The sequence below is a fragment of the Sorex fumeus genome, unplaced genomic scaffold (assembly GCF_029834395.1).
Source record: "Sorex fumeus unplaced genomic scaffold, SorFum_2.1 ptg000098l, whole genome shotgun sequence".
NCBI lineage: Eukaryota > Metazoa > Chordata > Mammalia > Eulipotyphla > Soricidae > Sorex > Sorex fumeus.
In genome coordinates this window covers 3,572,259-3,596,617 of record NW_026606155.1, presented here as the reverse complement: position 1 = coordinate 3,596,617, position 24,359 = coordinate 3,572,259, and the positions used below count along the sequence as shown (strand labels likewise).

The 24,359-nt window shown below is 49.0% G+C and overlaps 1 protein-coding gene across 1 annotated transcript in view; it reads left to right on the top strand.

The window, feature by feature from the left end:
* Window positions 1-6,326: 6,326 nt before the first annotated feature.
* The window catches only part of CPSF2 (cleavage and polyadenylation specific factor 2), a 31,968-nt gene continuing 13,935 nt past the window's right edge, over window positions 6,327-24,359 (top strand). Inside the window, exons 1-10 of the mRNA XM_056134447.1 lie at window positions 6,327-6,389; window positions 8,205-8,393; window positions 10,040-10,199; window positions 10,560-10,665; window positions 13,526-13,655; window positions 15,754-15,869; window positions 17,744-17,931; window positions 20,099-20,389; window positions 22,403-22,503; window positions 23,215-23,415. Coding sequence (XP_055990422.1) covers window positions 8,245-8,393; window positions 10,040-10,199; window positions 10,560-10,665; window positions 13,526-13,655; window positions 15,754-15,869; window positions 17,744-17,931; window positions 20,099-20,389; window positions 22,403-22,503; window positions 23,215-23,415 — 1,442 coding nt within the window. The 5' untranslated portion in view covers window positions 6,327-6,389; window positions 8,205-8,244. The remainder of the gene's footprint in view (window positions 6,390-8,204; window positions 8,394-10,039; window positions 10,200-10,559; window positions 10,666-13,525; window positions 13,656-15,753; window positions 15,870-17,743; window positions 17,932-20,098; window positions 20,390-22,402; window positions 22,504-23,214; window positions 23,416-24,359) is intronic.

Here is a 24,359-nt window from a genome sequence, read left to right as displayed (position 1 = left end):
TGCAGACAGAGTGCAGAGCCAGGAGTAACCCCTGAGCATCGCTGGGTTGACCCAAAAAGCCAAAAAAAAAAAAAAGCCTGCAAGGTTCACGCAGCCATCTCCTGGTTCCAGGCTCTCAATACTTATCCTAATTACCAAGTCAGTAAGGAATATAATGTCCTTAATGCAGTAGGCATTTTTTTTTTAAGATGTGAAAATTCAGGTTCAAACAACTTGCCTCGGGTCACCAACACAATAACTGACAGAGCTGGAAGGAACCAGACTCAGGCACCAGGGTCCTTGATCCAAAGTCCTTATGCTTTAATACCACTTAGAGCAAGCACAGAGACAAGCATGGATGCATGCTCACTCCTGACTTTACCCTCCTATTAGCTTTTAATTTTCCTTTCTCTTTTTGGATTGGGCTGGAGCAATAGCACAGCGGGTCCCAGGGCATTTGCCTTGCACGTGGCTGGCCCAGCCGACCCAAGTTCGATTCCTTCTCCCCTCTCAGAGAGTCCAGCAAGCTATCGAGAGTATCTCGCCTGCATGGCAAAGCCTGGCAAGCTCCCTGTGATGTATTCAATATGCCAAACACAGTAACAACAAGTCTCACAATTTGTTGTAAGACGTCACTGGTGCCCGCTCGAGCAAATCGATGAACAACAGGAGGACAGTACTACAGTGCTTTTTTGGATCACACCTGGCATACTCAGGACTTACTCCTGGCGGTGCTCTGGGGACCATGTGAAATGAATGGAACTGACCCCCCCTGGGGTTGGCTGTGTGCAAGGCCAGCGACTTACCCACTGTGCCATCTCTCCATGACCCGGCGATGCACAGGGGTTACTCCTGGCTCTGCACTCAGGAATTACCCCTGGCGTGTTCAGGGGATCATATGGGATGCTGGGAATCGAACCCGCGTCGGCTTCGTGCAAGGCAATTGCCCTCCCCGCTGTGCTATTGCTCCAGCCCCCCACCCCCGTTACTTTTCCTTCTGCACAACGTCTCTCCCTGAACTTGTGTAGAGAAAGTTGTGCCTGGTGTGCTTTTCTGTAAGTCACTCAGAATTCAACTTGGAAAACTTAAGGTGAGCAGATATTCAAAACAAGGGGATTTATACAGTGCAAAACGGGGTTGAGATGATGAGGTCTGGAAAAATGGACCATACAGCGGGGCTGGGGTTGGTCCCAAACCAGTCAAGAGTCCCCTCCGTTATCATTCTGGCCTGGAACTCTCTTTTTTAGGAGAGGGAGGGGGCTTCCAAGCTGTGATTAGAGGGGGGGTCTGAGGCTGCTCCTGGAGACCCTTCATCAACCAAAGATAAGAAAGTCCAGTGCTCGGACCTAGGGTGCAGGGGGCCAGCAGGGTCTGGAGCGGATCCCAGGACCCGTGGCCCTGACCCCTAGCTACCTCCCCGACTCCGACGCCGACCCGACCCCGACCCGGGGACTCTGGTTGTAATGACCTGGTAACCGAGATGCGACAGATGGACACGCTTTGCAAAGGGCCTATCTTGCAGCGCCGGCTTAAAAGCAAGTCACCCCTTGCCAAACCTCCAGCCTGGACCACTTTTCTCTGCGATCCTCCCCGGGGGCAATCATGGGGAAAAACCTCCTCCAAAACGCTCTTAAAACTCCTCCCCAAAGCCAGCGGGGGTCCGGCGCGGCGGAACCCCCAGACTCGTCGGGAAGCTGCGGGAGCCCGGACCGGCCTACACCCCTCACCCACGACCGCCAACGGTCCCCCAAGAAGCGGCCCCGCCCGGTCGGGTCGCCCGGCACCCCCAGACCCACCTGCGGCCTCGGTTGCCGAGCGCGACCCCTGGACCAAGGGCAGTGACGAGCCCAGCCTCGAGCACCGGCGGAAGCTGCGGGCCGCGGGCGCTACCATCCGTCGCGCCGACGAGGAGACGGGGGGACGCCGGGACGCGGGGACAACATCCCACTGCTTCCCGCCAGCAAGGGAGTCTGAGACCTATTTACCGTCGCCCTTACACCCGTATAACCCCCACTTTGAGGGAATATTCGCGACCTCGGAGGACGAGACTGCGGGGTCTGAGCGCCGTGCGCCCTGGCCACCCCCGCCACGCCGCGCACATGGTACCGCCCGGGGTCAGCCCCGCCCCGCGCGCCCGCCTCCATCGCCAAGATGGCGGCCGCCACCGAGGCCGTCCCGCCGCCGCTCGCCCCGCGTCCGCTCGCCGCCGAGCCCGGGGCCCACTAGGGGCTGGGGAGGGCAGTGGCCGGCGCCGGGGGAGGCCTGACGAGGCAAGTGAAGACGGAAGGAAGGAGTAGGGGGTGGCGGGGGTGGGGGACAGCCAACGCCGACCCCGGCTCCCCGGACGCCCCGCGAGGGACCCAGAAGTGACGGCTGCAGGGACGAGCATCCCGGGCGGCGGCCCCGACTCCCACCCGGGGGATCCCCCCCACCCCCCGCTGCCTCGATGCCCCTTCCTTTGGCGCTTCCGCCGCGTGGACCCCGCCGCCCCTTGCGGGCCGTGGCCGTCGGGCCGGCCACGAGGCCCGAGCGTGGCGGCGGCGGCGGCTTCCCGGTACCGCGACCCCCAGGACGGCATCGGCGCTGGCTTCGCGCCCCCCCGCACCCCGGGCTGGCCTCCTGTGGCCACGTGAGCCCGAGTCCTCCTCCGTTGTCTTTCTGGAGTTTTTTTTTTTTTTTTTTTTTTTTTTAAATTCACACTTACCCGATGTTGCCCGGAAACCTCTGCCTGCCACCGAGTGGCCCGGGAGGAACTTCTCCGCTCCCCTCCCCCCCCCCCTCGCCCCTTGGCGTCCCCGTGGACTTAGTGCCTGTCCCTTCCACCCCTCCCCCCCGTAGTGGACACCTGTGGGTCTGGCCACCGCCTTGGAGGATGTGAGCGGATGCGGGGTCTGCCCTGGAGCCGGAAGGGCGCATGCACCCCGCATTGCAGGAGCCCCCCTGGCTCTGCACTCTGGGCAGCCCCCACATTGCAAGAGCCCCCCACCAGCTCTGCATCGTGGGCATTGCAGAAGCCCCCCTGGCCCTGCAGTGTGGCCACCCACCGGCTCTTGCACCTCCTGTGCACTTGGCGTCCAAATAACTGCCAGGGGACATGCCACAGCGTTATTGGGGAGCAGATGGGGGCCAAGTGCCATGGACGAGGCTCGGGAAAATCAGGCCAGCAGCAGCCCCCGGGCTAGAAGCTGGGGAGGGCAGCGTGCAGGGCTGTGTGAAGCCTAAGGGACCACAGGGATGCTTGGGTCCGAGCTGGGTGTGCCACAGGTTAGATTTTAGCAGAGGTCAGTCACAGAGGGAAGAGAGGGGAGATTGTGTGCACTTTCCTCTTGGATTTGGGGACCCCATCTGGTGATGCTCAGGTTTATTCCTGGCTCTGCACTGGGATCATTCCTGGCAGCCTCCGGGGACCCTCTGTGGTTCCAGGGATAGGATCCAGGTTGGCCATGTGCTAGGCAAACGCCCTACCCGCTGTGTTCCCCAACCCAGCCCCTGTGTACTTTTAGGGTGGTCTCCGACAGCTGGACGGGAACCCTTGGAGCAAGGAAACTAGGTGGGAGGAAGTGGCAGTTGTTCAGGTAAGGTGGTGAGTGAGGCCCCTTCTGTGGTAGGACGCTACCAAGGACGTCAGACCAGCCACGGCTGTGGATGCCGTGGTGAGACGGTGCATGGTTGATGCTGCCAGTGAAGTCACCCCTGGTCTCTATTGGTGCCAGCCTGCTGTTTAGGAGGGTCTGGGTGTGGTAGTGTCCAGACTGGGTCTGGACTCACAGTGGCCACTAGCTCGACGCACCTGTCGTGCCTTGGCCGGCAGTTAGGGTTGGGAGGTGCTGTAAGCAGACAAGATCAAAGCTTAGTGGGAATAGTGACATAAAATCCCTCAGCCCCTGTGAAGTGATGACTGCACCTGGGACGACCTTGACTCTCTTGGGTTAAGTACTGTAGCACTGTAGCACTGTCATCCCGTTGTTCATCAGTTTGCTCGAGCGGGCACCAGTAACGTCTCCATTGGAGACTTGTTACTATTTTTGGCATATCGAATACACCACGGGGAGCTTGCTAGGCTCTGCCATGCGGGCAGGATACTCTCGGTAGCTTGCCGGGCTCTCCAAGAGGGATGGAGGAATCAAACCCGGGTCGGCCCCGTGCAAGGCAAATGCCCTGCCCGCTGTGCTATCAGCCCAGCCTGGGTTAAGTACAGTCTCTTAAAAATCAGGTTACAAGGTGGATTGTGCTTTATTTGCATGTGGCCCTACCCTGGTTTCAAATCCTAGAACCCTTCCTGTATCCTGAGCCTCGCCAGGAGTGCTCCTTGTAAGAGCCAGAAGTAAGTCCTGAATAAAACCGGGTATCCCTACACCCTCAGATCCCCGCCCCCACAACTTTTCAGTGTGGCCGCAAAATATTTTCAGTGTACGTTTGTGGCTTGCAGTCTAGCTTTGTGGGATCGAGTTCTGTTCTGGTTGAAATGAGTGGACAGGGTGGGTAAGATGTGTGAACGGGGCCTTGAGGTGAAGGGGGCGAGTCCTGAGCCTGGGATGTCACTGTGGCTCCTTTCTTTGCTAGGTGATCGTGGTCAGGTGCTTGCTTGCTTCAAGCAGCAATAGGCCTTGGGGGAATTTTGAGCTTGGGCTAAGGTACAGGGTGTTTCAAAAGAGTAACCCGGAAGCCGGGTTTAGGTCGGAGGCAAGAAACAGAAGCGTCCGTGTAAAGGAAGCAGGCCTGGCCTCAGGGTGCTGGTACTCGGGATGGAAAGAGGCAGGTGGACTTGCAAAGTGTTCTGGGAGAAAGAACATTCCATAACAGGCTGTTCAGGAAGAAAAAGACTCAAACACGAAGCATTTCTAGGCACAGTTATTTAGTTAGCGACTAATGAGTCTATGGCATAGAGTACAGTAGAGTCCACTGTGGGCTAAAGAAAATCTGGTTCCAGAATAGAGTCCCAAGAAGGGCAGGGGGTGCTGCGGTCAGCGGAGTCATTCCCTGGGCATCTCCTGATCCAGCAGAAACATCTGTGTTCTGTCGTCTGACTTGATAACAGACCTTACAGTTCGGCTGTTCCCTGGAGAAGCAGGTCGATGCCTGCCAGGTCTCTTGTCGTGGGCGGTTTCCTAGTCACAGGCCTTTGCATTATATTTCTTTCCCTTCCTTCCCTTGGTGGGGTTGGCGCCGTTGCTTTTTGCTCTGTCGGGGTATTGCAGACCTTGGTTTCCATGCTGGAACACCTCTTGGTGTGGATGTGGGCAAAGCTTCCCTGCTGTGGCCTTGAGGGTTACACCAGCGGTGATGCTGGGATTGTCCTGGGCACGTAGGTCGGCGGCTGTGGTCCAGCGCCATCCTCACGCCTGCACGGAAGGCTGCAATAGTGAAGCCAGTCCTGCAACCCATAAGATCTGCCCTTGTATGTTTTGCTTCTATCACAGTTTTCCAGGCCTGGGGCCAGAGCAGAGCTAAATAAGTCCACTTAATTAACAAACTTTTTTTTTTTTTTTGCTTTTTTGGTCACACCCGTCACTGCACAGGGGTTACTCCTGGCTCTGCACTCAGGAATGACTTACCTTGTGTTTGGCCTGCCAGGTTCCATTCTTGGCACCCAGTATGGTCCCTGAGCACCACCAGGAGTAATTCCTGAGTGCAGAGCCAAGAATAACCCCTGAGCACTGCCTGGTGTGGCCCCCAAACAAACAATTGTATTTCCTGAACTGCATATTTCACCCCCTGGTTATCACCAACATTGCATGTTACTTTTGTCTTTTTTTTTTTTTTTGCTTTTTGGGTCGCACCCGGCGATGCACAGGGGTTACTCCTGACTTTGCGCTCAGGAGTTACTCCTGGCAGTGCTCAGGGGACCATATGGGGTGCTGGGGATCGAACCCGGGTCAGCTGCTTGCAAGGCAAACGCCCTCTCTGCTGTGCTATCTCTCCAGCCCCTGTCTTTTGTCATCTTACCCTTGTTCTTTGCAAGGGTCAGTTTGCAGCCAACTTCTTCAATAGTCAGAGCTCCTCAAATGGTCAGCTTGGTTGGTTGTTGTTTGAAAAAAACTACTGTATGTTACACAGCCGTATGTTTTATAACTGAGTAATTGCTGGTGTTCATCTCAGGCATGATTGAAAACGAATGCCATAATTGAAAATAAAAAGTTTGGGGTCTGAGCGTGCTCAGTGGGCTGAGTGAGACTTTCCGTGCTAGACATCGGGGTTTGAGTCCCAGCACTGCATGTTCCCCTGAGCCCTGTCTGTCAGGAGCAATCCATGAGCACTGCTTGGTATGGCTCTGACCCTCCCCCCCCCCCAAAAAAAAAATGTCTTACTACTTTCATGACACTGATATCTTAATTTTTTTTTTTTAGATTTGTAAAGAATTCTTCCTTTGAATTCATGGTGTTTGAGCCCATGTATGACTGAGATATAAAGTAAGTAATGAATATCAGATACAGCTTTATATACTGAGAGCAATTATAATAGCAGTGTCTTCTGTTGAAATCTGGGTTTATCTGCAAAAACAAACAAACCAAAAAAAAAAAATGGTTTTACCATGCACTCATCAGTTCATTCTGTAAGACACTGTATTGGCACCATATATGGTCCCCCGGTATTACCAGGAGTATTTCCTGAGTATAGCCGATGTGGTCGAATCCCTTCCCCCTCCCACCTCTCTCTCTCTCTCTCTCAAAAACCAAAAACCCTATCTGCTGGGGCTGGAGCGATAGCACGGTGGGTAGGGTGGGTAGGGCGTTTACCTTGCACGCAGCCGACCCAGGTTCGCTTCCCAGCATCCCATATGGTCCCCTAAGCACCCCCAGGAGTAATTCCTGAGTGCATGAGCCAGGAGTAACCCCTGAGCATCACAGGGTGTTCGCTGGGTGTGACCCAAAAAACAAAGAACGAAAGATATAGAACTCACTGGTGGGAATTGAAACAAAGTGAAGGAAAGAGTCCACTGAAATGCAAAGCCCTGGGGCTGGTGGGGTTGAGTCCTGTCCCTTAAAGGTGGATGGCTAAAGGAGGATCAATTAGCAAAGGAGGCCAAGGGCCAGTGAGAGGGCAAACCAGGAGTCAGCCCAAAGGCTGCGCATTTGGAAGAGCTTTCATTGAAAACTGCTACAGTTTCCAATAACTTGGCACAGAAAAACATCTAGTGGCTTAACACTGCCCAGAGGCAAGCAGTGTTTCTTTTCTTTTCTTCTTTTCTCTCTGGTCGTACCAGGAATCGACCCCAAGGCCTCACTCTGCCAGGGACATGTCAGCCCCTGAGTTCTGTCCTGGCACTGCTGTCTTGGTGGAGAGGTTTTTCAGCCCCCTCAGCGAATGCCCTTCTGGGACTGTGGGGAGGAAGGGAAGGTCATGGTGACAGGAAGTCTGAGAAACGTTGGTCTGACGGGACCATGGAGAAATCGTGCGGTGGGTGGCTGGGCCGGGGAGGCCTTGAGGGATGAGTCCATCCATTCAGAGAACGTTTAGGTACTGAGGACATTCACCAACTTCCTTTTTGGTGGTGGTTGGCTGTGGGTGGTGGTGCTGGTGGGGGCCATAGCAACCAGTGCTGGGCCCACTTCTCACTCTGTCCTTGAGAATCACCCTGGTCAGTGCTTGGGGGACCATGAGGTACCAGAGACTAAGCCACAAACTCCTAACCCCTGTGCTCTCTCTGGTCTCCAGCTTTCCCTTCATCTGTCAGCGCTCATCCAGTGTGGATGGGGGGACAGAGGTGATTCATTCATTACCTATGTAATTAATTAATTTGTTACATAGGCTGATTAATTTGTCTTGAATCACAGAGGAGTTTGACATCTATGGATTTGTCGAGTCCAAAGCCCTCTATTTCCTGTCAAAGCCCAGTGGGGTGCCCTTGGAGAATTTCTCTTTTTTCCTTTTTGGGGGTCACACCTGGCGATGCACAGGGGTTACTCCTGGCTCTGCACTCAAGAATCATTCCTGGTGGGCTTGGGAGGACTGTATGGGATCCTGGGAATCGAACCCTGGTTGGCCATGTGCAAGGCAAATGCCTACCTGCTATGCTATCACTCCAAGCCCCAAGAATCTCTCGAGTGACAAGGCTGTGTGTATCTGTGATTTTAAACCTAGCCAGTGATGGGGCTGGGTCTTTCATTTGCTTGCCGTGCTTACATAATCTCTGCCTTCTTAGAAATCTGAGGCAATCTTAGTTCATTTTTTCCGTTGGGTATATCAGGCCCTGCCTTTATGTGTGACTGTTGTTTCTTTTGCAGGAATCTTTTAGATTGTCGTTACTGGACCAAGAAAAGGAAGATGACGTCTATTATCAAGTTAACTACCCTTTCTGGGCTCCAGGAAGAGTCTGCCCTTTGCTATCTGCTCCAAGTGGATGAGTTTAGATTTTTACTGGACTGTGGCTGGGATGAGCACTTTTCGATGGATATTATAGATTCCCTGAGGAAGTGAGTTCCGTTGCCTTTTCTAGACTCCTAGTACTTCGACTTCTCTTGATGGTAGTAGCTGTTTTGATGTTGCAGTGTTTGCTTTTTTTTTTTTTTTTGTCTGATTTAGTTCACGGCAGAAAAAAACCTCTGTCTGTGCCAAAGAACCAGTCAGCAACTGTCATCTTACTCAGTTTGACTTAACAGCTGCATTGGTAGGAGTTCGGCACACTCTCACTTGTAGATTGTGACTGTGACTTGCCTCTTGGATCTGCAAGAAAACTTGGCACCCTACTTGTAGGAAAGTGAGATGAAGTCTGTAAGAATTTGGAGAGAGGAAACGCCTTCCATGTGGGCTTGTTACTGCCAGCGCACACACATGTCCTTTCCGTGTCTCAGTGCTGGGCGCTGAGCATTGGTGCTCAGAGGAATAGATCATTCCAGACTCTGCTGACCCGTCAGAAACAAAATCCAGCTCTGTACTAATGATGGGAGGAGAGAGGACTATAAGAAAATGAGAACTTGGGTCTGGAGTGATAGTACAGTGGGGAAGGCTTTTGCCTTACACACGCCAACCCGGTTTCATCCCCGGCATCCCATATGGACCCCTGAGCACCACCAGGAGTAATTCCTGAGTGCAGAGCCAGGAGTAACCCCTGATTGAAAAAAAGGAAGAAAATGAGCGCTTGGAACAAAAATTTTCTTCAGTTTGTTTTGTCAGTTCAATGATGAATTTAGGTTTTAGTACAGTGAACTTCATTGGTATGGTCTTAGTATAATGAACTTCATTGATTAATTCAGATTTTATTATATTGAACTTCACTGATGAATTCAGGTTTTTGTATGTTGCTGCCAGACATTAAGCTAAAAAGAAATCTCAGGCAGAAATCTACAATGGGGTTTGGAACAATAGCACAGCAGGTAGGGCGTTTGTTTGCCTTGCACGTGGCCAACCCAGGTTTGATCCCCAGCATCCCATATGGTCCCCTCAGCATTGCCAGGAGTAATTCCTGAGAGCAGAGTCAAGAGTAAATCCTGAGCATCACTGGGTGTGACCCAGAAACAAAAACAGTAACAAAAATCCACAATGAAATGGGTCCTGTTGAAATAGTCTCTCAGCAGTATCTGAGTTGCCAGCTGACTCTGAGATCTTGAACTCAACGCAGTTGTTTGAAACTAACTTCCATGATGGCATCCTGTGTTTCATGCCAGTATCTCCAACCCGTTTCCGTCTGTGCAGCTTAAACCATGCGTTGCCACTCAGACGTTAGGATTGTATCGACAGTTGGGATTTTGGTGATGGAAGTCAGTAGGTACCATGATTCTAGAGCTGAAGTTTTGCTCTTTCAGTTGGCATTGTCGTTATTCCAGAATTCTTCCAGGCGTTTGACTTGGCCAGTGCGTTTCTTTTTTTTTTTTTTGCATGTTGGGTCACACCTGGCAATGCACAGGGGTTACTCCTGGTTCTGCATTCAGGAATTACTCCTGGCGGTGCTTGGGGAACCATGTGGGATGCCGGATATCGAATCCGGGTTGGCCATGTGCAAGGCAAACGCCCTCCCTGCTGGACTATGGCTCGGGCCCCAGCCAGTGAGCTTTGAGCATCCACCCTGTCTCGTGTTCCTAGGAAGCTTGGCGCTGTGGTCACTTTGCTTGTGTTCTCCTAGGCATGTGCACCAGATCGACGCAGTGCTGCTGTCGCACCCGGACCCTCTGCACCTCGGAGCCCTCCCATACGCCGTGGGCAAGCTGGGGCTGAACTGTGCAATCTACGCCACCATCCCTGTGTACAAAATGGGACAGATGTTCATGTATGATCTCTACCAGGTAACGCAGGCAGCACAGCCATCCCTTGCTTGTGCAGTTCCGGGAATTGAACCCAGCGCATCTCCGTGGCATCGAGGGGACAGGGTGTCACGTAGCCAAGGCTGGTGCCCCCCACTGAGCTACATCCCTGGCCCCATAGGGATCACTTCTTACTGGGGGATCTCCTGAGCTGTGTTCAGGGGCCCAGGGGCCACCTCGGGCTGGACAGTTCCATGCTCAGGCCCCAGAGCTGCAGGGCCGCTTGCACTGTCAGTGCTGGAGGCATCTTGCGGTGCCGGTGTTCAAACCCTGGCCCGGGACAAGCTCTTGCCCTGGCCCTGCACACTTCACTTCTCACCTTCTATTTGTATTCTTCCCCAGTCTCGACACAACACGGAAGATTTCACACTCTTTACACTGGATGACGTGGACGCTGCCTTCGACAAAATCCAGCAGTTAAAGTTTTCTCAGATTGTGAATTTGAAAGGTAAAACCCGTTTCTAGCGGTCAAGAATTGGACTAAATGCAGTTTTATTTTCTGAATAGCCCAAGAGGGAATTTGTTGTAAAAGTTACAGCCAGTTTGGGGGAACTAAAGCTTAGTGTCGTGTTTTAAAAGTAAAGCATCTTGGGGCTGGAGAGATAGCACGGCGGGTAGGGCATTTGCCTTGCACGCGGCCGACCCGGGTTTGATTCCCAGCATCCCATATGGTCCCCTGAGCACCGCCAGGAGTAACTCCTGAGTGCAGAGCCAGGAGTAACCCCTGTGCATCGCAGGGTGTGACCCAAAAAGCAAAAAAAAAAAAAAAAAAGTAAAGCATCTTGAAATAGGGGAGAAACGAGGGAAAAAACATTATAGTAAGACCTGAAGAATAATACATTTTTTGGTGGAAACAAATATTCCAGACTAGATAGAGGCAGAGTGGTACAGACTCAGGCCTTCACACACTTGACTTGGGGACGGTCTTATTTCATGTTTGTGGTGTGGCCAAAGGCCAGATGGATGAGGTGCTAAAGTAGATCCTATGAGTAGATCCAGTGATTGGAGTTACCATAGTGCTGGCAGCACACAACAGGGAATGACTTCATGTTCTAGAATTGCACATTTAAAAGTGTATTATTTCATTACATCAGGAAGTCCTAAGTATCTTTTAAAAATCACTTTTTTTTTAAAATTAATTTGGGAGGTGTTGTTGTTTTTTGAATCACCACAAGTTTGTGTGGGGCCGAGGGTAAGACAGAGAAGCGACCAGTATGACGGTAATAGCTGGGAATGTGATCACGCTAGAGAAGATCTGAGGGTTAGAAGTAGGTAAAGGGATTTTCTTGATAACCTTTCAGTATTGCAAACCATAATGCCCCAAAGGTGGGGGGGGGTGGGAAGGGAGGGAGGGGAGAGAAAAGAAGAGAAGCGCCTGCCATAGAGGCAGGCAGGGGTGGGGGGTGGAGAGTGATACCAGGGAATCTGGGACACTGGTGGTGGGACATGTACACTGGTGGAGGGATGCATGTTGGAATACTGTATGACTGAAATCCAATCATGAACAGCTCTGTAAGGGTCTATCTCACAGTGATTCAATTAAAAAAAAGTTTTTAAAAAGTTAAACTTTGATAAATATAAATTAAAAAATTACCTTTTTTTATTTGGCGGGGGGGGGGGTGGGGGTGGGGCATCACTGCCTATGATGCTTAGGGGTTACTCCTAGCCCTGCACTCAGGAATTACTCTGGGGACCATATCAGATGCTGGAAATTGACTCGGGTTGACCATGTACAAGGCAAATGCCCTACTTTCTGTATTATTGCTCCAGCCCCTAAAATTACATAAAAAAATAAAGGTGGCTCCCCTGGTGGTGCTCAGGTAACCATGGGGTGCCCTGGATCTAACCAGGGCCTTTTGCAAGCACAGGTGCTCTGAGCCTGTTGAGCTATCTCTCCAGTAACTGTTTGAACATTTCCATAATTGTGAACGTTGGGGTTGAAACATAGCAATGAACTTTGAAGATCTGACCAGGAAGTAGCAATCATCTCTGCAGTTTCGAGTGTTGTTTTTTCATTTATTTGTTTTTCTTTGTTTTGGGGGTGGAGGAGGCCCAGTCCTGATCCGAGCAGGCTTGGAGATCTCAGCCCCGGGTCCTGCACACCTGGTTTCCTCTGCTGGTTCCTTCATGCATGAGGCTCGTCTGAGCATGTGGAGAGTGGTCTCAGCATGATTCCCCCATCATCCAGTAGCTAGACAGTTGTGCCCATCAACTGCCATGTAATTCCACCAACGCCAAGATCCAGAGACTATAAAATCAAGCTCCCGGAAGTGTGTGGCCGCATTTGCGGCCGCACAACCTTTTATTATCTAGTTTTCACTCTCAGAGAACCTGGCGGGCTACGGAAAGTATCCTTCCCGCATATATGCTTGACTGGGAACACCTGTAAAGGTGATTAGAGGTTGCCCCCAAAAGATTCCATCCCTCTCAGAGAGCCCGGCAAGATATTGAGAGTATCCCGCCCGCACGGCAGAACCTGGCAAGCTACCCGTGGCGTACCCGGATATGCCAAAAACATATGATATGTCGAAAAAAGTAACGATGTTCCTCATTCCCCTGACCCTGAAAGAGCCCCCAATATGCCATCGGGCTACACTAGCATGTGTCGGGGATGAATGGAAGCATTACTGGCGCCCACTTGAGCAAATCGATGAACAACGGGAGGACAGTGATACAGTTTTGTTTTTATTTGGGGCCATACATGGCAGGGCTTAGGGTTTACTCCTGGCACTTTGGGGAACGACACGCAGTGCTGGGGATCAACCCTTGCTCTGCCATGTGCGAGACCTTAACCCCAGCACTATCTCTTGGGCCCTCAGCCGTTTTGACTGCCCTTAATCATTTTTGTGGGAGGAGGGATCATTATACTTCATAATAATGATAATTTGCATTATTGCTTTAGCAACTTAAAACTTTGCAAAGTGAGGGGCTGGAGCGATAGCACAGCGGGTAGGGCTTTTGCCTTGCACGCAGCCAACATGGCCGATACGGTTTGATTCCCAGCATCCCATATGGTCCCCTGAGCACTGTCAGGAGTGATTCCTGAGCGCATGAGCCAGGAGTAACTCCTGAGCATCGCCCGGAGTGACCCAAAAAGCAAAAAAAAAAACCAAAAAAAAACCAAAATAACAAACCTTTGCAAAGTGAGAACACTTGGTCTAATAACTGAAATTGTTGTCCAAAATAATACATTGTTTTGTACAGATTGCCTATTAAATCCATTTAGAGGTAAAAGGTAGCTAACCAGCTAATCTTTCTTAGGGTTATAAAATAAGTCTCTGGTTATTACCGTTTTCTTCTTAACGTAGGTAAAGGACATGGCTTGTCCATCACCCCTCTACCAGCTGGTCACATGATAGGTGGAACCATATGGAAAATCGTCAAGGATGGAGAAGAAGAAATTGTGTATGCCGTTGACTTCAACCACAAGAGGGAGATGTAGGTATACCAGGACAGAAGCTGAAGGGAACGCAGTTGTTAATTCTTTTTGATGGAAAATTAGAAATGAAGTAATGTTTTATTTCTTTTTTTGTTTTGTTACTTTGGTGATATGAGGTATTGAACTATGGACCTCAGGCGTGTGAGGTGAATTTTTTTTTTTTTTGCTTCTTGGGTCACACTGGGCAATGCACAGGGGTTTCTTCTGGCTCATGTACTCAGGAATTACTCCTGGCGGTGCTTAGGGACCATATGGGATACTGGGAATTGAACCCAGGTTGGCCATGTGCAAGGCAAATGCCCTATCCTCTGTGCTATCGCTCCAGCCCCAGTTAAGTAAATTTTTAACCAGAAAGCTAGGACAAGTTAAAAGAATCAGATAATGAGTGTTTTAAAAATTGACTATCATATTTTCTTTATGTGGAAAATAATTTGATATGAAACAAAAATTATTTTAATGATGCACTTTTTTGGGGGGGTTGTCACTAAACTTACTTTTTTTTTCTTTTCTTTTTTTGCTTTTTGGGTCACACCCGGCAATGCACAGGGGTTACTCCTGCTTCTGCACTCAGGAATTACTCCTGGCGGTGCTCAGGGGACCATATGGGATGCTGGGAATTGAACTCAGGTTGGCCGCGTGCAAGGCAAATGCCCTACCCGCTGTGCTATTGCTCCAGCCCCTAAAGTTATTTTTTAAAAATTTAAAAAAAAATTTTATTAGTGAAACACCATAAGGTACAGTTGTAGACTTACAAATTTTTGTGCTTGGGTTTCAGTTATACAATGATCGAGTACCAATCCCTCCACCAGTGCCCATAATCCACCACCAATGATTCTAGTAGCCCTCCCACCTTATCCCACAGGGCATATCTGTGGCAGGGCATTCCCTTTTGCTCTTTCTCTCCTTTTGGGTGCTGTGGTTTGCAAGAGAGGCATTGAGTGGCAATCACGTTCGGTCTATAGTCTACTTTCAGCATGCATCTCCCATCCTGGGAGGATCCTCCCAACACCCTTTATTTGGTGCTCCCTTCTCTATCTGAGCTGCCTTTTCCCCTAGCATGTGCGGCTGGCCTCCAAGCCATGGAGTAAACTTCCTGGTACTTATCTCAGCTATTCTTGGGTGTTGGTCTCCTATTTTCTTACTTTATGTTCCCCAGATGAATGCAATCTTTCTATATCTGTCCCTCTCTTTCTGCCTCATTTCGCTTAGCATGATACTTAACAGTGATACTCTGAGAAGTACTTGAGTTGACCCATCTGGTTGAATCTTTCTGGGAAGAAAAAATCTGGAAAGCTCTTCAGTAATATTGTCTTTTATGGTAAAGAACATCCTAGGATTGTGTCCTAAAGAAGTTAAAAACAAAAACAAAAATGATAATTGAATCTTTTTTTGCAAAAACATTTTTTTGAGAGTCAGAGTCTAGAACATTGGTGCTTGCCTTGCATGCGACCAACCTGGGTTCAATCCCTGACATCCCTTATGGTCCCCCGAGCACCTCCAGGAGTAATTCCTGAGTGCAGAGGAGTAATGCTGGTGTGACCCGAAAAGCCTAAATAAATAAATAAGTAAAAATGTAAAACTAGGTTTAGGGAAACATTTTAAAATTGTTGAAGAAAACCAAAATTTAGATCTGAGTATGCGAGGTATAGCCATGGAATATCATCTTTGTTTTGTACAGAATAATGTACAGCAGAAGATATTATCAGTTATCCCAGTACTGTGCTCGTGAAGATTTTTATTTTATTTTCCTCTGTGCTTTTTTTGTTTTGTTTTGTTTTCAGGACCACACTCAGCGGTGCTCTGGGCTTACTCCTGATTCAGCCTCAGGGTCACTCCCGGCAGGCTTTAGAGGACTATATGGGGTGCCGGGGATCAAACTAGGGCCAACCACATGCAAGGCAGATGCCTTACCCAATGTGCTGTCTCACCCACCCCTTCCTCTCTGCTTTTTTTAGAAACGTACCAGATTTTCTTATTAATGAACTTTTTTTTTTTAATTAGAGGAGGAAATAAAAGAAGCGGCTTATTTGGGGGGGGGCGTGAGAAGTATTGTTGATTTGAAGTAATATAAAATAATTCTCTTAAATTCCATTACAGCCACTTAAATGGATGTTCCTTGGAAATGCTGAGCAGACCCTCCCTACTGATCACAGACTCATTTAACGCCACGTACGTGCAGCCCAGGAGGAAGCAGAGAGACGAACAACTTCTGAGTGAGTGTCACACTGTGTGCCTTTTAGGGCTGTGTCCGACCTTGTATGTCTGAACTGCTTGAATTAACCCCTTGTCTCACCAGCAGGTGGGCAAACGTTCTCTCCCAGTCTGTGGGATCTTTTTACTCTAGTCGTTGATTCTTCTGCCGTGCATAAGCTTTTTAAATTTCATGTATTCCGATTTGTTCATCTTTGTTTCTGGCCGCTTGGCGTCTAGTTTTGAGTCATCGAAATGCCTCGAGGTTTACTGTCAGAAAGGGGTTCTTTTTGTGTTTTTCTCAGTATTCATTTGTGGGCTCAAGCCAGCAGTCGAGGTCTTTAACCCATTGGTAATGCATTGTGAGTGAAATAGGAGTCTGAGCTCGTGTTTTTCACATGTGACTGATCAGTTTTCCCAGCACCGTTCATTGAAGCAGCTCTCCTTGCCCGCTGCATACTCTGCTCTGAGGGTCTGTCTCTGCACTCCCAATTCTTTTCCACCAATCTGAGGGTCTGACCTTATTCCAGTACCAGACTGTCAAATTACTATAGGTTTACGGTATAATTTAAAGTTAGGGAAAGCAAAGCCGTCCATCTTCTTTTTGTTTGTTTTTTGTTTTTGGGGTTACACCCGGCGATGCACAGGGGTTACTCCTGGCTCTGCACTCAGGAATTACTCCTGGAGGTGCTCAGGGGACCATATAGGATGCTGGGAATTGAATCCAGGTCGGCCTTGTCCAAGGCTAAGTCCCTATCTTCTGTGCTATCACTCCAGCCCCTTCATCTTCTTTTTCCTTAGTATGGTTTGGACTATTTGGGATAGGGGTTATCCCATACAAATGTCAACCATTTGGTGTATGTCTGTCAGAGATTGATTTTACCAAGTATTTTCAAGCAGACTGTCAGCCGAGGCAGGTTATAAAGGTATTTTTTGTTGGCGGAGGTTTATGGGCTATAGTTTACTATGCTGATTGTGTGTGTGTATGTGCGCGCGCACGTTTGTGTGTATGTGTATAAATTTGTAAATTACAAAGAATGAAGTTCCTTCTTGAGGTGGACAGGTGAGAGTAGACTGGCGGGAAAGCTTAGATGTGGTGCCTTTGGCCTAAACATCCTGAATTCCCAGCATCCCATCTAGATAATACCCCTGTTAAGTGGAAAGTGTTGGGAACCACTGATTGAGAATTTTTCAGGAAAAAGAATTAAGAACTTCTGACACTGGGGCTGGAGCAATGGTTCAGTAGGTAGGGCGCTTGCCTTGCATGTGGTCAACCCGGTTTTGACCCCTGGCATCCCATATGGTCCCCTGACCCCTGAGTGCGGAGCCAGGAGTAAGCCCTGAGCACCACTGGGTGTGACCCAAAAACAACCACGGAAAGACATTGCTTTTCACTGCTATGGAGATACACTGTAGCACTGCACCGTTCTCCTGTTGTTCATCAGTTTGCTTGAGCGGGCACCAGTAACGTCTCACAACAAATTGTGAGACTTGTTGTTACTGTTTTTGGCATATGAATACATCTTGGAAGCTTGCCAGGCTTTCAAGGGGGCGGAGGAATCGAACCCAGGTCGGCCGCTTGCAAGGCAAATGCCTAACCCGCTGTTGCTCCACCTCATGGAGATATACTGAGCAATATTTTTAAAAAAAGAAATAAAAGAAAAGAAAAGAAAAAGAAAACAGGCAAATGTAGTGAGTTGAATGCAATTCAGTTACCTTGCTCCTGACCAGTAATGAGAGCAAATTTTTATCTTCGGGGGTTGGGCTACATACTCAGGGCTTATTCCTAGCTCTCTTGCAACACGGTCTCTGTGGTGAGGAACGGGGAGGCGGGACTCTCTGCTCCTGCAGCGAAGTCTTCGTCAGGCTCTCCAAGCGTCTCATTCTTGTTTCCTAGCAAACGTCCTGGAAACGCTGCGTGGCGACGGGAATGTGCTCATAGCAGTGGACACTGCAGGCAGAGTTTTGGAGCTCGCCCAGCTGCTCGATCAGATTTGGAGAACTAAAGATGCTGGCCTGGGCGTCTACTCCCTGGCCCTGCTGAACAACGTCAGCTACAACGTGGTGGAGTTCTCCAAGTCCCAGGTTGGTTTCCTGTCCTTGGCGGTGAAGTTTGCTGCGGTGATCAGACCTGAAGAAAATGGTACCTTTGTTCCCTCTGGCTCCCTGTTTCTCTTTTAAAGAGGTTGTTGATGATGATGGTGAGAGTTAGAAATGAACCACTGACTCTTGTGCATGCTTTGCAAATTTTATTTCATAGATTGCTTATGTGTCTTAAGAACAAATTTTTATCTTCGGGGGTTGGGCTACATACTCAGGGCTTATTCCTAGCTCTGTGCCCAGGAATCACTCCTGGCAGGTTTGGGGGAACTTATGGGGTGCCGGGAATGAAGCCCAAGTCAGCCACATGCAGACACCCTGCCTATTGTACTATCTCTCTTGCCCTAACAGTTTATATATATATATATATATATATATATATATATATAAAAATATATATACTGGGGCCTGCTCGAGGCAATCGACGAACAACAGGATGGTCGTGATCGTGATCATGATATATAGAGCGGATAGGGCGCTATCTATATATCACGATCACGATCATCCTGTTGTTCGTCGATTGCCTCGAGCAGGCACCAATAACGACTCCTTCGTCCTAGCCCTGAGATTTAAAAAAGTGCCATATTCAAGGCTGTCCCAGATTTAGGAGAATGAGACCCATCACTGTTACTGGTATTTGGCATATTGGGTACGCCACGGGGAGTTTGCCAGACTCTGCCATGTAGGCAGGCTACATTCGGTAGCCTGCCAGGTTGTCCAAATTAAGAATGAGATTATAAGATGTCACGTGGCTGCAAATATATATATTTGCCTTTTGGGTCATACCCGGTGATGCACAGGGGTTACTCCTGGTACTGCACTCAGGAATTACTCCTGGCGGTGCTCGGGGGAACCATATGGGATGCTGGGAATTGAACCCTGGTCAGCTGTGTGCAAGGCAAACACCCTACCTGCTGTGCTATTGCTCCAGTCCTAGAGTTTATATTTCTGTCTTCATTTTACAGATGGGGCAAGTTCCTTCTCCTGTAACTCTTTGTTTCCCAGTCTTTAAAATTGAGGCCAGGGGTCCAGAGTGATAGTACAGTGGGTAGGGCACTTACCTTGTATGCGACTGACACAGGTTCAATCCCTGGCACTTTTTTTTTTTTTTAAATTTTTATTAGTGAAACACCATGAGGTACAGTTGTAGACTTACAAATTTTTGTGCTTGGGTTTCAATTATACAATGATCAAATACCCATCCCTCCACCTGTGTCCCTGGCACTTCTTAAGGTCCCCTGGGCACCACCAGAAATTATCACTGAGCACAGAGCCAGGAGTGAGACTTGAATACCACTGGGTGTGACCCCAAAGCAAACAAACAAAAGAATAAAATTGGGGCAAGGGTGTGTGTGGTAAAGTTTCTGCCCTGTACACATGAAATCTGAGGTTGACCCCTGGCTCTGTAAACCTGGAGGTGGGAAGGGAAACAAAACCAGAACCTACTTTGCAGGATATAAATGTTAGAATTTAGTTTTCTTTTCCTTTTGAACTAGTTCTTTCAAAATAGCAATCTCTGGAGTGAGGTGTTTTTTTGTATTTGGGCTGAGGTATTCTTTTAGAAATTACATGCTAGGGCCAGAGCGATAGTACAGCAGGAAGGACATTTGCTCTGCACGGGGCCAACCCAAATTCGATGCCCAGCATCCCACATGGTCCCCCGAGCACCACCAGGAGTAATTCCTGAGTGCAGAGCCAGGAGTAACCTCTGAGCATTGCTGGGTGTGGTTCAAAAACAAAAGAAAAAAACATCACATCCTTCTTAGGAAGACTTAGGAAGACAAGACCTGAAACATAATGCAAAATAGGATTTTGAGAGATGAGCTACCTGTGATGTATTCGATATGCCAAACACAGTAACAACAAAGTCTCCAATGGAGACGTTACTGGGCCCGCTCCAGCAAATCGATGAACAACAGGAGGACAGTGACAGTGACAGTGATTATCGGGGGTGGGGGGCTTGAATCGGGAGCAGGAGCAGAAAACCAGCAAACCATCTGCTTACCAAAAAGCCTGCACGTGTCGGCAGCCACTGGTGGGGACAGACACAAAAGGAGTTGGAAGTCCCACGCTTCGGAGTCTCTGACTGCTGTCGAATTAAAAGTCCGCCCAGGGTGTTGGCTAACCATTGTCGTCCCCCGCTCTGTATCAGGTAGAATGGATGAGTGACAAATTGATGCGATGCTTCGAAGACAAAAGAAACAACCCGTTTCAGTTCCGCCATCTCTCCCTCTGTCACGGTCTGTCGGACTTGGCTCGCGTCCCGAGCCCCAAAGTGGTGCTGGCCAGTCAGCCCGACCTAGAGTGCGGATTCTCCAGGGACCTCTTCATCCAGTGGTGCCAGGACCCGAAGAACTCCATCATTCTCACTTACAGAACCACCCCTGGGACCCTGGCGCGTTTCCTCATTGACAACCCCACCGAGAAAATCACAGAAATAGAGGTGAGCCCTGGAGGGGGTGTGAGGATGCGTTCCGCATCGTGGTTGTGGACTGACATCAGTGGCCAGAGAATAATGTTTGAAATGGCTAAGGATTCTTACTGGACTCTTGATAGTTCTTCCTGTTTCTTTATGTTTTTGAGCCACGCCTGGTGATACTCAGGAGTTATTCTTGGCCCTACACTCAGGATTCATGTCTGGTGGTGTTCAGGGGACCCTAAGGGATGCCAGGGATCGGACCCAGGTTGGCCACACACAAGGCAAACGCCCTCCCCACTGTGCAATTGCTCTGGCCCAATAGAGAGTTTTAAATGGCGTGAATGTCAGCTCTTAATTGAAAATTCTCTTGCTCAAACCCTTCTGGACCCATATCCATAATCACCATATTCTCAACCTCTCTTCAAGAACTTGCTTTCGTTTCCTCCTTTCATTGGAATCTGGCTCTTTCTGGCTGATGTCCTTTTTTTTTCCTCTCTTGTAGATCTCTGTTTTTTTTTTCAATTTTTATTTTTTTCTGTTTCCTTTCATGCTTTCTGTCCTTTGGGTGGACTGGGCCTAGGGTCCTTGTTCTGTTTGGAAGCTTTCAAGTCATTTGTCTTCCTTCTCTAGTTCATGCCACCAGACTCAACAGTCCTCGACCTCTCTTCCGGTCATTCTCTCACTCTCTGCTGATCTTAGCCCCTGGGTCTCATGGCCTCTTCGCCCCTGCTACTCAGGACTTCTTTCTTGATTCAGTGGTTCTGGGCCCCTTCTTTTTTCTTTTTTTCTTTTTTGTGGTTTTTATATATTTTATTTTTATATATTTAAAAGTCACTGTCACTGTCCTCCCGTTGTTCATCGATTTTCTCGAGTGGGCTCAGTAACATCTCCATTGGAAACTTTGTTGTTACTGTGTTTGGCATATCGAATACGTCACGAATAGTTCACAATATTTCATTACAGATAATATTCAAACCCCACTCCCACCACCTAGCACTTTCCCACCACAGTAAGAGGGAAATATGTGAAGGTTGTTGTATTTCATTCTGGAGCCATTTAAGCCCATATATGAGAGATTACAAGCATGTATGTTAAAACCAAGCAAATGTGTGCTACTTTTGGTACATAAGTGGACCAGTGTACAAGAGGTGGCGTGGCCGCAAATGTGGTCACCCACTCTAGGAAATTCCGTGTTGCTCTCTGCCTGGAGCTTTAGTTTATAGTCTCTGGGTCTTGGCTGTTGATGAGATTACATGGCTCCAGGGCCATGTAATGTGGGTGTGACTGCCAAGCTACTGGAAAACTGAGGAGCTTGGGGGGAGGAGGCTCAGTCCCGATCCAAATGGGCTTGGAGGTCTCAGTCACAGGGCCCGCATACCTGGGTTTTTCTGCTGGTTGAATGTCCTCTGTGTCTGTACCCAAGAAGTTGATTACTGACATTAAACACATCGCCCACCGTGTGGACAAGTTCTTTTTTTTTTTTTTCTTTTTGGGTCACACCTGGCATTGCACAGGGGTTACTCCTGGCTTTGCGCTGAGGAATTACTCCTGGTGGTGCTCAGGGGATCATATGGGATGCTGGGGATTGAACCCGGGTCAGCTGTGTGCAATGCAAATGCCCTACCTGCTGTGCTATTGCTTCAACCCCACAGACAGGTTCTTCACATTCTTCACCCTGCATCTCAGAACGCCCCGCCCATCCCTGTGAGCATCCTGTGAGGTCCCCCAGTCGGACGGTGGCATCCCTTCTCTCACCAGGCCTTGGCTCCCCTTGCCCACAGAACATAACCTCGTTTCTCACCCAACTGAGAGGTAGAGGCAAGGAGACAGACCCCACCCCCCTCCCCAGCCCTGGATGATTGAATTTTAACCAGTTTGATTTCATCCAAACCTACCTTCTAAGTAAATGACCGCTCAATTTTGGTACCAATCTAAATAGCATCTGTATCAGGTGTAATGGAAACTTGGATAATTTCAGGGATTCCTGAAGTTCCCTGATTCCCCTAATGCCCGGAATGGCCTTTTCTCTCTCGTCAGCTGAGGAAACGTGTGAAGCTCGAAGGGAAAGAACTGGAAGAATACTTAGAAAAAGAGAAACTAAAGAAAGAAGCTGCTAAAAAACTCGAGCAGTCCAAAGAGTGAGTTATTTTCAGACAGAGGATAAATTCATACCTGTCACCGGGGAACTTAGTCATTGGCCTTGGGGCCAAACCCAGCAGTGCTCGGGGCTTACTCTTGGCTCTGTGCTCAGGGCACCCAGATGGCTTACTCCTGGCTTTGTGCTCAGTGACCCATGTGGTCACGCCACAGCCAGTCTTGAGATGCCTTATGGGGTGCTGGGGATCTCACCTGGGTTGCCCACATGCTGGGCAAGTGCCCTGCCTGCTGGACAATCGCTCCAGCCCTGGAACTATAAAATAAGACCTAAAAGCATAACTGAAAAGACATAGTTAGTATTATTATTATTATTATTATTATTTTACTTCATTTTCTATATTTCCAGTGGTGCCAGAATAAACATGCTTTTTTTCAGTGCTCATATGAATTTTTGTTTTGGTGATTGACAGTTAAGAATAAGCTTTAGAAAATGTCAACATGATATTATTATTTCCTTTGACTTCTGGCAAGCTACCCGTGATGCATTCGATATGCCAAACACAGTAACAACAAGTCTCATGATGGAGACGTTACTGGGCCCGCTCGAGCAAATTGATGAACAACGGGAGGACTGTGACCGTGACTTCATGTCCAGTAATATTAATTGAATGGTGATAGGAATCGGAATAACTTTATGATGGATGTGGAGTGTCGGGGGGCTCTGACCTTTCTCCGCTCTCGAATCCTTCCAGGGTAGATATAGATTCCAGTGATGAGAGTGACGTCGAGGAAGATATTGACCAGCCGTCGGCTCATAAAACCAAGCATGACCTGATGATGAAAGGGGAAGGGAGCCGGAAGGGGAGTTTCTTCAAGCAGGCCAAGAAGTCCTACCCGATGTTTCCTGCCCCCGAAGAAAGGATTAAATGGGACGAATACGGAGAAATTATCAAGTATGTCAGCCCAATGCACCCTCCTTCCTTCCAGATCCGAGGGCGACCCGGTTTCAGTTGGAGCTTACGAATTTCTTCTTGCTGTCATCATACACGTTCGCTAGTTTTGAAGGGCCTCAGTTTGAGATGAGAAAGAGAGAACTTGTTTGAAAGGCAAAAAGAAAGGTAGAGGAATATCTGCAGAATTGCGATTCAAGGGGCTGGAGCAATGGCACAGCGGGTAGGGCATTTGCCTTGCAGTGGCAGACCTGAGTTTGATTCCCAGCATCCCATATGGCCCCCTGAGCACTGCCAGGAGGAATAATTTCTGAGTGCATTGGCGAGTGTGACCCAAAAAGCAAAAAAAAAAAAAAAAAAAAAGAATTGTGATTCAAGGAAAACTGGTAGTTTTATTGCATAGGTGTGTGAAAGGCATGAAAAGATAATCTTTTCTCCCCACTGAATGAGAGGCAAGAGGGCAGGAGAGATCGTGTAGGGTTTATTTGCATATGGTTGATTCCCCGCCCTCCACCCTGGTCTCATCTCTGCCATCACGTATGGTCGCCTGAGCACAGAGTGACTCCTGAGCACAGAGCCAGGAGTAGCCCCTGAGCACCATTAAACGTGGCCTGAAACTACCTCGACCCCAATTCCCCCCCAGTAACAATAAGGAAGAGATAAGGGGCGTACATTGAAGAAAAACACAGGAAGGGTTTCCGATGGATTGTGGACAGTGAGTGCGTTACCTCTGGGGAGTGGCTTCTGTCTTGACCATAGTGTCGCCTCTTTTAGTTGCAAGAATATGAGACAGCCTGAGTAGAATCATGGGCAACCTGCAAAATTTACACTTCCTATTGAAAAGCAACTGAAGTCATGAGTTTCATCCGAACTTTGAAATCTCTGCTTTCCTGGCGAAAGCTCGGACCCTTGAGGGTACCTCTTGCCTTCTGGCGACTGTTGAGTGC